The sequence below is a fragment of the Carcharhinus amblyrhynchos genome, chromosome 8 (assembly GCF_965287045.1).
Source record: "Carcharhinus amblyrhynchos chromosome 8, sCarAmb.v2.hapA, whole genome shotgun sequence".
NCBI lineage: Eukaryota > Metazoa > Chordata > Chondrichthyes > Carcharhiniformes > Carcharhinidae > Carcharhinus > Carcharhinus amblyrhynchos.
The window spans coordinates 44,352,758-44,368,513 of NC_137331.1; the positions used below are offsets into that span (position 1 = coordinate 44,352,758).

General features: G+C 39.3%; 1 protein-coding gene across 2 annotated transcripts in view; it reads right to left on the minus strand.

Annotated features, from left to right (window-relative positions):
- Positions 1 to 15,756, minus strand: part of LOC145346564 (septin-7) — a 119,616-nt gene that overhangs the window by 12,162 nt on the left and 91,698 nt on the right. The window contains exons 8-10 of one of the 2 annotated variants that reach the window (XM_080193980.1): positions 11,310 to 11,361; positions 3,174 to 3,299; positions 1,269 to 1,289 (exon numbers count right to left, since the gene is read on the minus strand). In XM_080193980.1, coding sequence (XP_080050106.1) covers positions 1,269 to 1,289; positions 3,174 to 3,299; positions 11,310 to 11,361 — 199 coding nt within the window. The remainder of the gene's footprint in view (positions 1 to 1,268; positions 1,290 to 3,173; positions 3,300 to 11,309; positions 11,362 to 15,756) is intronic. The other variant, XM_080193981.1, reaches the window with a different exon arrangement.

Here is a 15,756-nt window from a genome sequence, read left to right on the forward strand (position 1 = left end):
AATGAAAAATATCAAAACAGCGCAGGGACAAAATCTAAAAGGTGCTCATTTCCAATAGGGAAGCTGATGCATGGAGAATTTAATTTGACTTTCTACAGAATGCTCCACCTAAAGTATGTGGCTGACGTTTACTTTGATTAGATGAGGTCAGTGAAGGGAAGTCTTGTAAAGCAGTGAACTCCAGTGGGGCAGGCACCCAATGAAAACATATCCATATTGCTCAGGGTCAATTTTGTGTTAATAGATCACACAAATTAATAAACACTCAAACTTTTAGAAATATTGCCTGAATGTTTTCTCTCAAGACAAATGTTTAAAAGCTCATCATTGACAAAATCACATCATTCCCAAAGCCAAGTGATCGATACCTAAGGAAAACAGAAAGAAACAGGGAATGCGCAAATCAGCCAGTTGATCCTGAAGAAGTTCCACTCATCCTGACAGAAACCATTTAGTATAAAGATCAGCATATCAAAGGTAATGTCAGCCAACAAAAGAAGCCCTTTGGCTTTACGGTAGAACAGTGCTGGGGAGCGACACCATCATATTTCCTTTGGCTAAAATCACGTGGTTCCATTTCTCCTAGATAGCCATCAGAAGGATGCAATTATTAGCTAGGTCAGTAATATCAACTGCAATGATAGCAGCACCATTTGTACCTCACCCCTTCCACTGAGCAAAAGGGAAATGGAAGGAAAAAGGCCCACAGCAAGATACTGCTATACAGCATGAACCAAGTCTATTGGATTAGCCTCCATTCCTGAAAGGATTGTAGAACTGTGCAATCAAGAAGAAAAGCAAAAAGCAGTTCAAGGACTGAATTACAAGCTGTGGAAGCTTTTCCTTCCTTCCTGCTGGCTACCCACACCATTACCAGAAAATTAATGTTCAACAAGCACAAAGTTTGTAAAGAAGATTGCTCCAAAAATAACATTATTGAACTTTAAAAAGTCAAATTGCAAAATTGTTAACATCTCCATATAATTCCATAATACTTTAACTTGAAAGAAAATTTCAATTTACTTTTTCACTTTAAACATTAGGTCCAGATATTTTGATTATACACTTATTTTCCTACCAATTAGGCAACTTTTTGACAATGGAATATTTTTGGAACAAGCACTTTTTTTTTGAATAATTCGGACTACCTTGTGGTGATATCACAAGAAATGTCAGAAATGTAACACTTGTGTCCAATGGAACTGAAATTCAAGTTGATGCTAAAAAATGTTGGGAAGTTCTTACAAATAATTTAAACAACCACTTACATGCCTTCAACTGTGTCAAATCTAAAAAGAAAAACAGATACACAGACACTTAGGATGAGGAAAACACAGCTTTACATTAAATTACATGGAGAGGTTATAAAGATGAAATAAAACATTGAAAATCGGACATTATGCAATTTCATTCAATGGCGCAAATGCGTAACATCCAAGAGTACAGCTCGATTCTACAAACATTCAGATTTTCCCATGATATGCAAGGTACCTGACTGCAAGCTGAACTATCCTGTCCCACAGCCTTATAATTCAAAACGTTTGAAAGACTAACTGAATTGGCTAAAGAATTCCAAATATAAACTTTTGATGAGCTTTGGTTATGGGAGACTGTTACACAAAACGCTCACTTATCATCACATGAAAAATTTGGCATGAAGTAATGCTTTGTTATGTAGTGAGAGAGTAAAGGCAGAATAATGACAGATTGGTTCTTAAGGTATTGGCTGCATTGACTGTTAATCAAACTGATTAGCTGAACAAGAAATGAGTTGGGACAAAAAGTATCCTACTATTTGCTCCATTTCCCTGACTAAACTCTAACTCCATTAAGGAGCACAGCTGGTTTCCAATTCAAGTTCTACTTACCATATTTACCTGACAGTCAACATTTAGTTGCAACGTATTACCTTGCACATCACAGATATTCTGACAAATTTTATTCGCAATCACTTGTTACACCAAATTACTTTACTGGAAGTTTTGATATTTGAAAATGTTATTTCAGCTTTACAAAGACAGCATTTCTTCTGATCAGTGTCCTCATTTTGAACTTTAAAGCTATTAAGCAGCTTTCAAATTTTGAAAGCAATTAAATTAAAGAACATTTGAATGATTTTTATATTGTTATCGTTTTATGATTTTAAAAAGATCATAAATACTGTCTTCAAACTCCATGTGTTTTAAAATGTGTATTTCCTTTATATCACTCATACAAAAAATATGGGTACAAACCTGGGCTAGTGAATGAAAAACAAATGATTAAATAATGGCCCAAGAACATTCTCTCAAAATGTACATCTTAACAATCACAAATATCAATTGGCTAAGAAATGTGAAATTCAAAAGATTAAAAACCAAAACCAAACAACAACAGCTAAACAGATGGCTCACTCCCACCATCATTGACATTATGGTGAGCTTCCAGTTTCAGCCTTTTTACTGTAAGTCTGCAAGCTTAGTAATCCTACACCAAATGAAGCGAACTGATCGACAGATCAATACTGTAGGTCACCTATCAACATTGGCAATGATCTTGGATCTGACCACAACCAAATGGATAGACAGGGAAGCGAATGACATGAGTGAGGTGCAGGAAGAAATGGTTAAATCTGTGGCATGGGATAGTAATATTGATGCGGCATGACACCCTGCAGGAATAAACCGCTACAAGTTTAAGGTGCAAAACTTTGCATTGCTTCACAATACCTCGTGCTCCATCTTAAAAGAAATTTCATATCTTGGCTAAATGTAGATGAGCAACAGGAACACAAGAACAGAGTCTCTCCCTACATGAGAGCTAGGCAAGATCAACATATATTCAAGGCATTTTATACCTCCTTATCATTTAAAAAAACAGTTTAAAGTACCTACAATTATCACAGATAATTCCACACCAGAGTATTCTATCCTCAGTGCGGAATAGCCAAACTTTACGAAAGCCATAAATTGCAACTTTGTATAAGTGGAACGAAAGCAAAATATTTTAAGCACAGCAGAGACTACATAAGGTTTCCAGATGTTTGTTATCTGAAGACACCAGTAACAAATAGAAAGAATTTCTTTAAGGCACGGACATTTTCAGCAAATCAATTTTGATGGTCAACATTTACTCTGTAAAGAAATTCAAGGGTTAAAACTGCCCAAAGACTAAGAATAAGAGAGGTTTCTTACTTGGTCAACTGTCCTTTATTTTTATTGTTATCAACACCATTATATGTGACTGCAGCCAACTTTCTGCTTCTATAGTTCTCATAATGGACATTGTTGGTTACATCCTTCAGATCTTGCATGTGAGTTCTGTGAGAGCAAGAAACCAATAGATTACACAATTTAGCACACAATCCGCGTCCCTCTGAATACCGTCACAAACCAAGTTCCATCCGTATAAAAGCCATAGAGGTGTCAGAGTGTTTCATTTTACGGCCTGCAATATAAAGCATTGCAGGGTACAGCAAAAACTTACATTCAGACTCTACTTAAACTTAGTTTGCCTCATTTGGAGCTGTTTACTCGTATTTCATTTTAAAATTGATTTTTGCAGCAAATCTCGGGACAGCTGACACGTTGAGCTAAAAGTTGTGTGTTGAAAATTCATTGAAAGCTGTGGTGAAACTGCCTAAACATCTGAAACGTGACAGCTCCACAAGCTCCCTTCCCACCCTGCTACATGCAACCATAATGTTCTACACATTAAAAGGGCATGACTCCATCTTAAAATGAACAAGATCTCCAGACTCCAAGTGTGTTTGAATAAAAACCAGTTCACACAAAACATGCATTCAGCAGAAACAAACGGCACAGTTGACTCCCAGCAGCTTGTTTTCATCACTTTAATAGTCCACACATTTAACAGCTTTCAGAGATGGGTCGACATCAGGTGTAGGATGATAACTGTCTAACTAACTTGCAGAGCGCTGGCAAGAAACTCAGGCTTCTTGCAGCAACTTCAAACAGTCAAGCCTTTTGTATGCTGAGATGGGTTGAACACTCAACAGCTCCAATTGGCTTGGCTGACAGTTACCCTACAATCAAATCTTTATGTTGTACATCCCAGCAAGTAGATTTTATACCGAGTCACAGCATTCAGGCTGCACTCTAACTTTGTAACACTGAAGCAGAATACAAATAGCACTTTAGCTATTGGCGTCTTCAAACCTATGAAATAAAGAACACAAGACTATAGTACACAGCACTTTGATCCTTTCCACTCAGGCCAGTTTTATAACAGAGGAGAGTTTGTTCCTATTTCTGTTATGTTGCCAAAGTAAACTATATCAGTGTTCCAACTTATCCTGAGAGCTATTCTCTGTATGAATTCAGCTGACGATCATTGCTCTTGCTTGGATTCACGTCACAACCCAAGGCTTGAGCAAAGATATTAAGCAAGCTAACATTAATATTCAGAAATGTTAAAATGATTAGTCAGGTATAGACTGTCATCGGCATTGTCCAATCATATATCCCTGCCTCACTAAGTGGGAAGACATCAATTAAAAAGTTTAAGGCCAAGTTCAATTCGGCCAGAAATAAAAGTTGCATTCCCAAATCTAACATCCACAGCCAGTTAAAGGCATAAAGAATTAATGCATTGACCATCTGCCCTTCAAGAATCTGGAACATTAGTTAAGAGGTGGGAGACTACATTACATAGCAGCTTCTCAAAAGCAAATTCATCTGTTCAGTTAGGTGACTTTCCCAGTCGGATTGTTTGGAGCAGCTTTGATGATGGTGGATGCTCCTTCACACTGGGATCAATACACTGCAACTGCTTAGAAACCAATCAACAGGTATTAAAAATGAGCATTACACCTTGATCTAAAACTGGATAAAGATTTCTCTCACTCGTTTCCAGCTCTTCCAAGTTCCCAATGAGAAAGCATACTGAACTTTCACTGAACATTTTTAACCCACAATAAAAACGGTGGAAAACAATCTGATTTTTTGGGGACAGGAGATTCAACTGTGACTCATTAGAAATGAAATGGCAACATTCACATCCCTCCCCCAGGGTAAAATACAATTAGTTAACAACATACAGTTAACAATGTATGTGATTTTTCACAACAGACATCACCTCTGAACATGGAAGATATACTTAAATACTGATTGCATAGTAAGGGTGTACATTTTCTTTGGCAGTGATGTAGGGACCCAGTGTTATAGATTTTACAAATGAACTTCATAAAAATACATATGTATTAAATATTGGAGTCGGTCTTCACATTGAACCAACTCCACATATTAGCCACACATAATCAAAGTTTATGGGGAGGGGGAGGGAGGAGGGTGATGCATATGTGGGTTGTAGAGATGAAAATTAAGATGAAAATCAGTAAAAACATTAATTTGCTCTCAATAACCATCATTATGTTTGAATGGTAAGTTTGTAAAGCATTTAGTCTTACTCAAGAAGTGCGGAAGAATCGGTCTTCAGAATGCTCCTCCCTTACACACTGCACACAACACACGGGAACAGCACTGCTTAAAGTCAATTCCCTAGCTTCAATTTAGCACAATTTTCCTAAAACATATGACTTTCATTAACACAAGTAGCTCCATTTATTAATCGTCACCAATGCTCCCAGGTGTGAAATATGAGGGGGGGATTTTGGAGGGAGAGTGGAGAAGGTGAAACACATCAAAATGCCTTTGTTCTACAAACTACACTTCAAGTATTCACCAAAATTGAGCGCTTAATGTTTAGATTCAAGCTTTAAATTCAAGTATCTTATGTATTGACATACGTGACATACTTGACAGCTTTTGATTTTCTGAAACAAAAAATGAATTATTGGTGAGAGTATGTAAACAGTTGCAGCTAAGCAGGGTGCTCATGTTTACAGCTACACAGCTGCCAGCAAAGGGCCAGCTTCGACAAAAACAACAGTCCATATCGAGCTGACAGATAATTCAAAAATCATCATCAATAAAGGTTTACTGGTAAAGCCAATGACAGAAGCAACTCAGATTGGTGTTAATTTCACATTGCAATCTGCAATTCAACTGGTTTTTCTACACAGCGCTACGTAAACACTCCCACTCGAGGGAGCTCTCATGCTGCCCATCGTGATTCAGCATCAGCTAAATTCACCACATGAATTTGGATGGATATTGAATTAAAACTATTCAGGCATGAAGTAAGAAATGAGTGAGTATTGTATGTAGCAAACTGTCCGCATTGCTGAGTTTAGTTTCCCAGATCCTCCCCTGATTTACACTGTGACACTGGCTTGCCGTGGCGTGATGAACAAGGAGATTTGGCAATTGCAATACTGCCCATCTAAATTGAGTTAAAGAAATTATTTACAAATTCAAGCTGCATTTACTGTTTAGACACCATTTTCCAAGAAACTCACGCCTCAATCAGATACCATCTTGGTTCAAGATAATCAGGTGTTCAGAACAGAATGACAATGCTGTTTTATTTTTGATTTGTATATTCTGACAAATATCATCAGGGCACAGTTGTTAAAATCATGGAGCTGAATGCAATATTTGGACTGACAGGATGACCATTTTCTAAGATCTTGATTTGGGATGTGTTTGCTTGGTATGGGGCTTTGGACTCTAACCATAGCAACCAAGTGGCAAATTATTTTGAGGTGAAAATATGCAAAGGGAGAGGCAGTGGTGGTACTTCACACTCCCTTAGGATACAGTGATGAATGGCAGGCATTGCAGGAACATCGAAAAGGGAACCAGCCATTTGGCCCTTCAAGCCTATTCTGCCATTCAAAGTGATTATGGCTGATCCACTGTCTCAATGCCACATTCCCATTTTCTCCCATATCCTCTTTTTTGCCACTAAAATCTAAAAAACTATCTCCTTTTGGAATAGATTCAGTGACTTGGCCTCCATAGCGTTCTGTGGCAGAGAATACCACTGGCTTCTTGCAACGAAGGCCAACATACCATTTGCCTTCCTAATTGCTTGCTGCACCAGCCTCTGCACTTTCATTGACTGGTGTCCAAGGACACCCAGATCTTTATACATCCACGCTTTTCAATATATCACCATTTAAATAATACTTTTCCTTTGTTTTTCATACCAAGTGCATAACTTCACATTTAGCTACATTGTACTGCATCTACCATGGGGTTTGCTTATTCACTCCACTTGTCTAAATCATTTTGAAACCTCCTTGCATCCTCCTCACAATTCTGCCCAGTTTTGTGTTGTCAGCAAACTTGGAAATATTACACATGGACCCCTCCCTCACTCAGGTCATTTATAGTAAACAGCTGGGTTCCAGGCATTGATCCCTGTGGTACCCCACTAGTCACTGCCTGCCACTTGGAAAAGGCCCCACTTATTCACACTGTTTCCTATCAGCCAATTCTCTATCCATGCCAATCCATTACACCCCTTATCCCATGTGCTTTATATTACATAGTAGCAGGCAGTATGGATACTAAACTATTTACATAGTTACTATAAGATGTTCAAGTCCTCGATGGGTGCATGAATTTGTATAAGATGTTACTGAACTACCCCAATTGGTGACACCAATCTTTGCTAAAGACCACAGGTATATTTTACTGCTGCCGAATCTTAATGACTATTTTTGATTTCACTTGTCACATTAGTTCAATGTCACTTCTGGCAATGATGCTGGGTGAGTCAGGCTGATCTATGATAATGCAGGAGCTGGTATTTGAGGCTCTGCAAGTAGTCAGTATTCCAGCTGAAAATCCTTAGCGATTTATAGAAATCTATGCAGATGATTAAATCTGGACAGTACCATTCATCATCTTGATTCAGCACAAATCAAGCTTTAACTGCAACTGGAATTAATTCCGTTCTCAATGGCAGGGTTCCAGCACAAACCTGCATTCTTATATTTTGCAGAAACATTACAGCAGCAATGTCCCATCAGGAGTTTGGAACGTTGTGGAAGGGTGTCATCCCTTGCAGCTTTCAGTGAACTGCTTTCAGGTTCAGAATATTTCAGTACAATATGGGTATGTGTTGTCAGACTATTGAGAAATGAGGGATACGCAGAATCATTTCTGCACTAGTATTCAGAGAATTTGCTGCAAATGCTCTTCTCCCTGATCAGAAGGTAAAATGTTGGAAAATAGCAAAAAAGGGAATTCTAAACCTAAACACAGAGCAAGGAAGCCACATTCAACAAGTCTGTTGCGTATCAAAGCCACTGACTAAAAATAATCTACTGGATACTCTTCATCAATAACAGCTTGCATCTAGATAGCACCTTTAAATAAAGTAAAACATTCCAAGGTGCTTCACAGGAACATGACCAGACAACTTTAACTCTGTGCCACAAAGAGATACAACACACATGACTAAAAGCTTAGTCAAAGTGGTACTTTCTAAAAGGGGAAAGAGACACAGAGGTTTAAAGTAAAGTTTATTTATTAGTGTCACATGTAGCCTTACGTTAACACTGCAATGACATTCCCGTGAAAATCCCCTAGTCGCCACCTCTGGCACCTGTGGGAGAATTTAGCGTGGCCCCAATTCACCTAACTACGCGTCATTGGACTGTGGGAGGAAACCAGAGCACCCAGAAGAAACTCATGCAGACACGGGGAGAATGTGCAGGCTCCACACAGACAGTGACCCAAGCTGGGAATTGAACCCAGGTCCCTGGCGCTAAGAGGGCAACAGTGATAACCTCTGTGCCACCGTGCCGCCCCAGGGTGGTAAAGGTTGCTTAGAAGTTCAAGAAACGTTCAAAGTTGCACACATTTGAGTTGGGAGGGAGAGGCTTTCATTAATCATGAACTGGCTGATCAGGTGCAGTTTGGTTGGAAGGGGAAGAAATGAAAATTGACAAGTGTAAACTGCATCTTTAACTGCAGTTTTGATACTGAACAAGGAAACATCGTTTCTCTCAATTTGAGAGCCTTGCAAAAGAGTCAATTTAAAATAATCCAAAGAGGATGTAGAATGTCTTTATGCAGGGAGTTGCTGAAGCATGGAATGTATCATAGCAGCAAATGGCTGAGTCAGAGACCACAGTTGCTTCAAAGAAAAGGCTAGACTAGGTTCTAGCAGGAAGCTGTTCTGGTCCAGCATGCAATAGCATGAACACAATGGGCCCCTACAATGCTGTAAACATTACTGCAAAACCAAAAATTGCAGATGCTGCAAATCTGAAATGAGAATAGAAAATCCTCAACGTGTGTGTGTGTGTGTGTGTGTGTGTGTGTGTGTGTGTGTGTGTGTGCGCGTGCGCGTGCGCGTGTGTGTGTGCGCGTGTGGAGAAGAGAGAGAGAGGGGGGAGTTAAAATTTCAGATTGCAATCTTTCTTCAGAAGTGCAAAATGAGATGCAACAGGTTTGAACCAAGCACGGAGGCAAGGGAAGATAAGGAAGAAGGAACAGAGCATGATGATTGGGTGGCAGGCAGCAAGAATTAACTTTTTTCTTTTTGCCAGACCCGAACAATCCTTACAAATGAAATGGTAATTTCCTTGTAACTGTTTCAGTTTGGTGAATTGTATTTATAATGCTGTCTCCTCTACACTGCAAAGACCAAATGCAGATTAGCTGATCACCTTGTGCGAACACCTCCATTTAATTCACAAGCCTGACTCCCTATCACCTGCCATCTTCACTCTGTCTAACTCTGACCTCTGCAATGCCCTAATGAAGCTCAATATTAGCACAGACAGCAGCATTGCAGCCTTCTGACCTCAGCATTTGAATTCAACAATTCCAGATCACAACTACTGCCCTCATTTTCTCAGACAGCAGATTGGCAATGACTCCATTTCATTTGCACTTCCTAGACTCATCATTTGTCCTTTTACTTATCCCATTACCATCTTCTTCAGCCTGGCACCATCATCCCTTTCCTCGAGTAACCTTCCTGCCTTCCACCCTGTCACAGACCATCTCTTTTCCTCTCTCCGCCTCAGTACTTGATCCAAACCTGTTACAGTTGTTAATTTATCCCAGTTCTGCTGAAAGATCACAGAGCTGGCAATGTTAATTCTGTTTCTCTCACCACCGATGCTGCCTGACCTGCTGAGTATTTCCAGCATTTTCTGTTTTGAATGCTATAATTTTTACTAGGTCTGTGGCACACAGTGATGGGACCAGAGAACAATAAACATCAGAGCTATTTTAGCACTGGTCTACAAGATAAAGGATTTGTAAATAGTGTGCAATGATTGAATATATTGGCATGGTGTGGCAGCACAGGAGGTAAATAGGATTGCCATTAATCAATCACATGGAACAGAACAAAAAGAGAGAATAAGAGGGTAACTCAGAACTCATTGGTTCTGGGGAGTATCATGTGTACTTTTGGCTGTCATATTACAGGATGGGTATCCTGGTACTCCAACAGATGCAAAGACAACCAATACTCATCTTCAGAGACCTGAGCTATTAGAGACTAAGCAAACAGTTTACTTACTAAAAAAAGTAGCAAATGAATCTGAAAGGTATTCTTAAAAGTTTTGACAAGCTCAACTTTAGGAAACAGTTTATCATGGTCCAAGAGTAACAGTGAGGCAGCATGGGATGGATCTCAGCAGCCAGAAGGTAAATGGAGAGATTGGATGTTCATATAGAGCGAGGAATGTTTGAAAAGGACTGACAAGTAATTTTTACGAGTGAGCTGAATAGGCATTTGGCACACAAATCAATGAGGGACACAGGCAGTGGAACTGTATAATCAGTTATCAAACTCTTTGGATGACCAAATCATCTTTCCACTTTGTACCTTATGTTTCAACAAAATTCTACAGCAGCATTATTTAAAAAGCATTGCTTCACTCTCAATACCTACAAGGTATTTCCTACCAGTAAGAACAGGTAGGAAATCTTAAGGTATATTCATAAAGAGAAATCATTTTAAATATGCCTGCTTCACAGGAGGTTTAAGATTTTAAAAAAATACTTTGTGAAGCAATACTGTTTATTACAACTACAGATGTTGAAGGCAAAGTTATAACAGTGCTAGTGAGTGAGCTGATTTGCATGTGTTAGGGAACTCATGGCACCTAAAGACAATGCACAATGCCAATCTCTGTAGCAGTACAACAGCAAAATATACAAGTCTGCAGACAGACTAGGGTTGTGACACTTGGTATAAGGAGGAACCATGCATTTGGAAGTAATGCTGTGCAAATCTGAATCTACTGCACATCTAATCTTAAACTGGTCAGTAAGAGGCAATCTTCAAACACAATTACTTCAGAACTTTATTCTCGCTTTTTTTTCATGAAAATATAAAGTCTAGCTTAATAACATCAATCACGAGACTAAAGCCATGTCTGTAATAACAAAGTTGGCACTATAAGTTAGATCAGTTAAATGTGTCCATCTTACCTGATCAGCATGTTTCGTAAGATTGTGAAGTCACAGTGCTCACTATTTTCAACTGCAAAATAAAATTGCAGAAGTGAGTTTTATATATTGCACATTGCGTCAGATGCACTGTATACAGCATAGGAGAAAAGGTGTCACGTGCAACAGTATTACAGCAAATATTTGTAAATAAAGTACAAATGTTACACATTGTCTTCATAGAACTACTTATTTCAGTGAGCATTCAATAGTAACTTGAATGGCCCCATGTCGAATTGCACTGCTTAGGATGCACAAAGACTTGCTTGCAGTTGCAGGGGGCTTTCACTGGTGCTTAATTCAGTGGTAGCACTTTGCCAGAAAGTTCTAAAGATTCTTAAAAGTTTATTTAAGAGTGTCAGAAGTAAAGCTTACATTTACACTCCGATCTGAAAATCCCCTAGTTGCCACACTCAGGCACCTATTTGGATACACAGAGAGAATTTAGCACAGCTAAAGCATCTAACCAGCACTTCTTTGGAGTGTGGGAACCTGGAGGAAACCCACACTGACTGTGTGTGTGTGTGTGTGTGTGTGTGTGTGTGTGTGTGTGTAGTGTAGTGTGTGGGGGGTGCAGTGGAGAGGAGAAGGAGGAGGAACATGCAGACTCTACACAGACAGTGTAGACAGCTTCAACTTTTTAAATTCAAATCGTGGGACATGGGCATCGCTGGTTGGCCAGCATTTACTGCCCATCCCTAGGTATGGCTGCTCAAACTTAAAAGTTGCATCAAAATCCAACAAATGCTTCAGGGCCACATTATTGTCTTAAACTTGCAGTCTGTAGTTCAGCAGTGTAACACATTAAAATTCGTTATAAAGAACAAATTCAAAAACAAAATAGCCATAAACTTTGAAATTATTTTCCACTAATCAGGATAGATTCTAAATGTACATAACGTCAAATAACTTTTGTTGAACAAAATAACTAAACAAAATACTGATTTATTTAGCTGATGAAATCATATAAAAGTAGCCATTGTACCCCATTTGTTGTGTACATCGCTTGCTAGAGGCATGAGCAGTGAGTGTAGCAATATCAATGCAAGTAACTAAACAAGGCCCGGGAAACATTTTTCGCAGAAACAGGAGAAGAAGCAAAGCTAAAAATCACAAGGTCAGCAACTGAAAGAAATACAATGACTGTGAAAATGGATACACAACATTTCAAAAAAACTCCACATCTAAAGATGACCCATTAAAAGCAGAACAACCAGCTTAATCACCTGAAACAGTCCTGAGTATTTTGTCTTGACCCCTACTCAACCTTTTCCCTCCCCCAAGGCAGTAATTCCTACTAGGATATAGTTCCATAGTGGGTAAAGTGAAACTTAATAGGAATACCATGCCACAGGATGTCAGAACCCCTCCAAATTTGGCTCATCCTCACATGAAAATGACAACATTAGCCCAAAGCAGAAAAAAGTGAACTGTCTATTGGTGCAGAACGGCAGAAAAATGTTAAATTTACGAAAACAGAATTCATCAGACACTGGGCAGGACATTAACTCAAAGCAGGGAACAAGCAACCTGTGGGCAGAGGCTGCTTTGGGATCAAGAAACGCAATGGAAGAGATTGGAAATGCCAGGGAAATGTTAACGATCAGAAGGATTGGATATCTAATTGTGGGGAGATTGGCGAAGTAGGTAAACTGGATCCAGCAGGCAAGGGGAAAAGCATTTACTTTCTGGAACCAACAATTCTCAGCTTCCCTTGGCCACCACCAGGCTTCCCAGAGGGCAGGAAAATGTGGCCAGGGTTAAAATTAAAATGGTGGCTATATGTGGCATGCAAACTCATTAGAATATTGAAAATGGTCAACCTGTCTTCTGGGAACAGTTGGCTATCCCTACACTCCTGCACCCGCCTCCATTACAAACAGAAATGGATAGGTTAGAGCCAGGATTTAGATTCTTAATATTGCAACTCACACCTGATCCAAATCTGCCAGTTTTGGGGTTTAAAATGGTTCCCACTGTGCATATTTTGCCAAACAACAGTGTGTCTGGGACAAAATCAAAGCCACCTACTCAAGGCAGATAACTAGGTAGTCACAACTGTAAATCACTGCCTTGTCATGTCATTGCCTCAACAGAAATCGACCACATTACAGTGAAACCCCATTACAAACTGGCTGATTGAGTTGTCGATGGGGACTGACCTTGAAGCTGTGATCCTCTTCTGGTTACAAAAACTGTTACAAACTATATCAAAATGTGAAAATCATTGTTGCAAGTCCATTTAAAAAAAATCCCAGAAAAACTTCTGGAGAAAAAAACTTGTGTCAATAAATGTATGGGTCAGTGGTCACTTTGAAAACAGAAATTGCTATGGTAATGCATATAGTTTGCAGAAGGTGCCAGGAGTACTGAAATCTTTAGAGGGTTACTTCCTGGCAAACATTCAGACAGGAGGGTTTAAAAGTTGGACAAACAAACCCCCTGTTTTCCTCTCCTCCACACTTAATACTATTAAACCTCATTATGAATTATATGTATAAAGTAATTGAGCATCCTAATCTCTCAACTGAATCACGGTCTACCAGAAAACCGTGCCAAAATATTCTACGGAACCTTTTCCCAATTGGACCATGTGGAAAAATATTACTGACTGCTGCAAATGATTCAGCAAGAAATGTACAGCAAGTTTTCATTGTTCACAATAACTAGTGATCAGCACAGATGGGGTTTGTTTATTAAATCCAGTTTGGGTACAAAATGCCACATGGGGCACACAGAGAAAATGAGATGCATAACAATTAATTACCCCTTTACTTTTCAAAGGATGTAATTCACTAATGAAGAAACAAAATTTCAGAAATGGATAGGATAATTCATCAGTGATTAACTTTCACCTCTGGCATTTGAGTTAGAATCCAGACCACAGTACTGCAATGGTAGTCGCTCTTCCGCTACCTGTAAAGGTTCTATCTGAAACGATCTTGCCCTGTTCCTGCTGGGTGCAGACACAAAACTGGACACAGAACTGATGCTAATCTTTGTCCTACGTTACTCTGAGGCCACAAAGTTTTGGAAAATGGAAATGACGACACTCGCATGGAGGCATGCTGGGAAGGAAGAGATGAATCTTTATGAGTCACTGTGGATATGGATCGTCCAACATGGTGAACGCATGCCATCACTAACACCCCTCGCTTTGGCATCCTGCAAGATTTTTGTCTTAAAGAACAACATTTGGCAATCACCAATCATGCTCAGCATCAGAATGGTGAAGCATAATTTCTTGTGTTCCAATTCCACGTCTAGGTTAGTAGCTCAATTATTTCCAAATCCATCCAGGAAATCAAGGTACCTTCCGAGGTTAAAAAATCTGGGCTGTACAGAAAGTCATGTGCAACTCTCAAACGACTTTAAATTTTTCTGATAGAATGATGCCTTGTGGTAATGTCACTGGAAACCTATAGCCCAGACTGGTACTGTGGAAAAACAGCTTCAAATTCCATCACAACAACTGGTGGAATTTAAGTTCTACTGTATTAAAATATACTGTCAGTTATGGTGACCAAGACATTATCACTGATTGTTGTCAAACCCCAATTGGTTTCACTAATGCCCTTTAGGGAAGAAAATCTGCTGTCCTTACCCAATCTGGCCTTCATGTGGCTCCAGAGCCACAGCAATGACACGGATTTTTAACCATCCTCTGAAATGGGCTAGCAAATCACTCAGTTTAAGGCAAATAGGGTTGGTCAACAAATGCTGGCCCAGCCAGCAATGCCCATGTCCCATTATTTTTTTTAAAGGATTACCATTGTTCCTTTCTTAATGATACCAACTCTTGATGGAATATGGGTCAACAGATAAGGTCAGGTACCCTTGCCAATTCTTTTCCTGTGAACCTTCAGAGAAAGTAGTGGCAAATAACTGGACAGTGTAATGCTAATCCTGGATTATCTGATGCTAAATTACACACCCAAGAGATCAATGGACACCAAACAAAATTCTTGGCTTCAAGGACACAGAGGCCAATTTTAGCAATCTTAATTCTTACATCAGCACAAGGGAATAAACTTCCTGCAGCAGTCAGCGCAAGATGTTACATGGTTTATTTATCCACCAACATGGTTGACAGGCAATATTGTGCTGTGTCTATACTCCGCAAGAACAAGAGGCTTTCACCAAACATACATGAATTTCTCTCGAAACAACTTCAACCTAGAATTAGCTGATTTAGAATGTGATTTCTGGAGCTCCAACAGACATCATGTGAGTACACAACTGCGAGAACAATACAAGACTTAAATTTATTGTTCCATCTTTTCAACGCAATGAAATTTTCAACGGCAGACACCAGACTCTCAAAATCACCAGTCACTGCTTACATCATGTCCCCATCTATCACTAGTGGTCATGGTCACAGCCCTTTCAGAGTCTTGCCACCGTAAACAGAAAATACAATCAAGGAGCC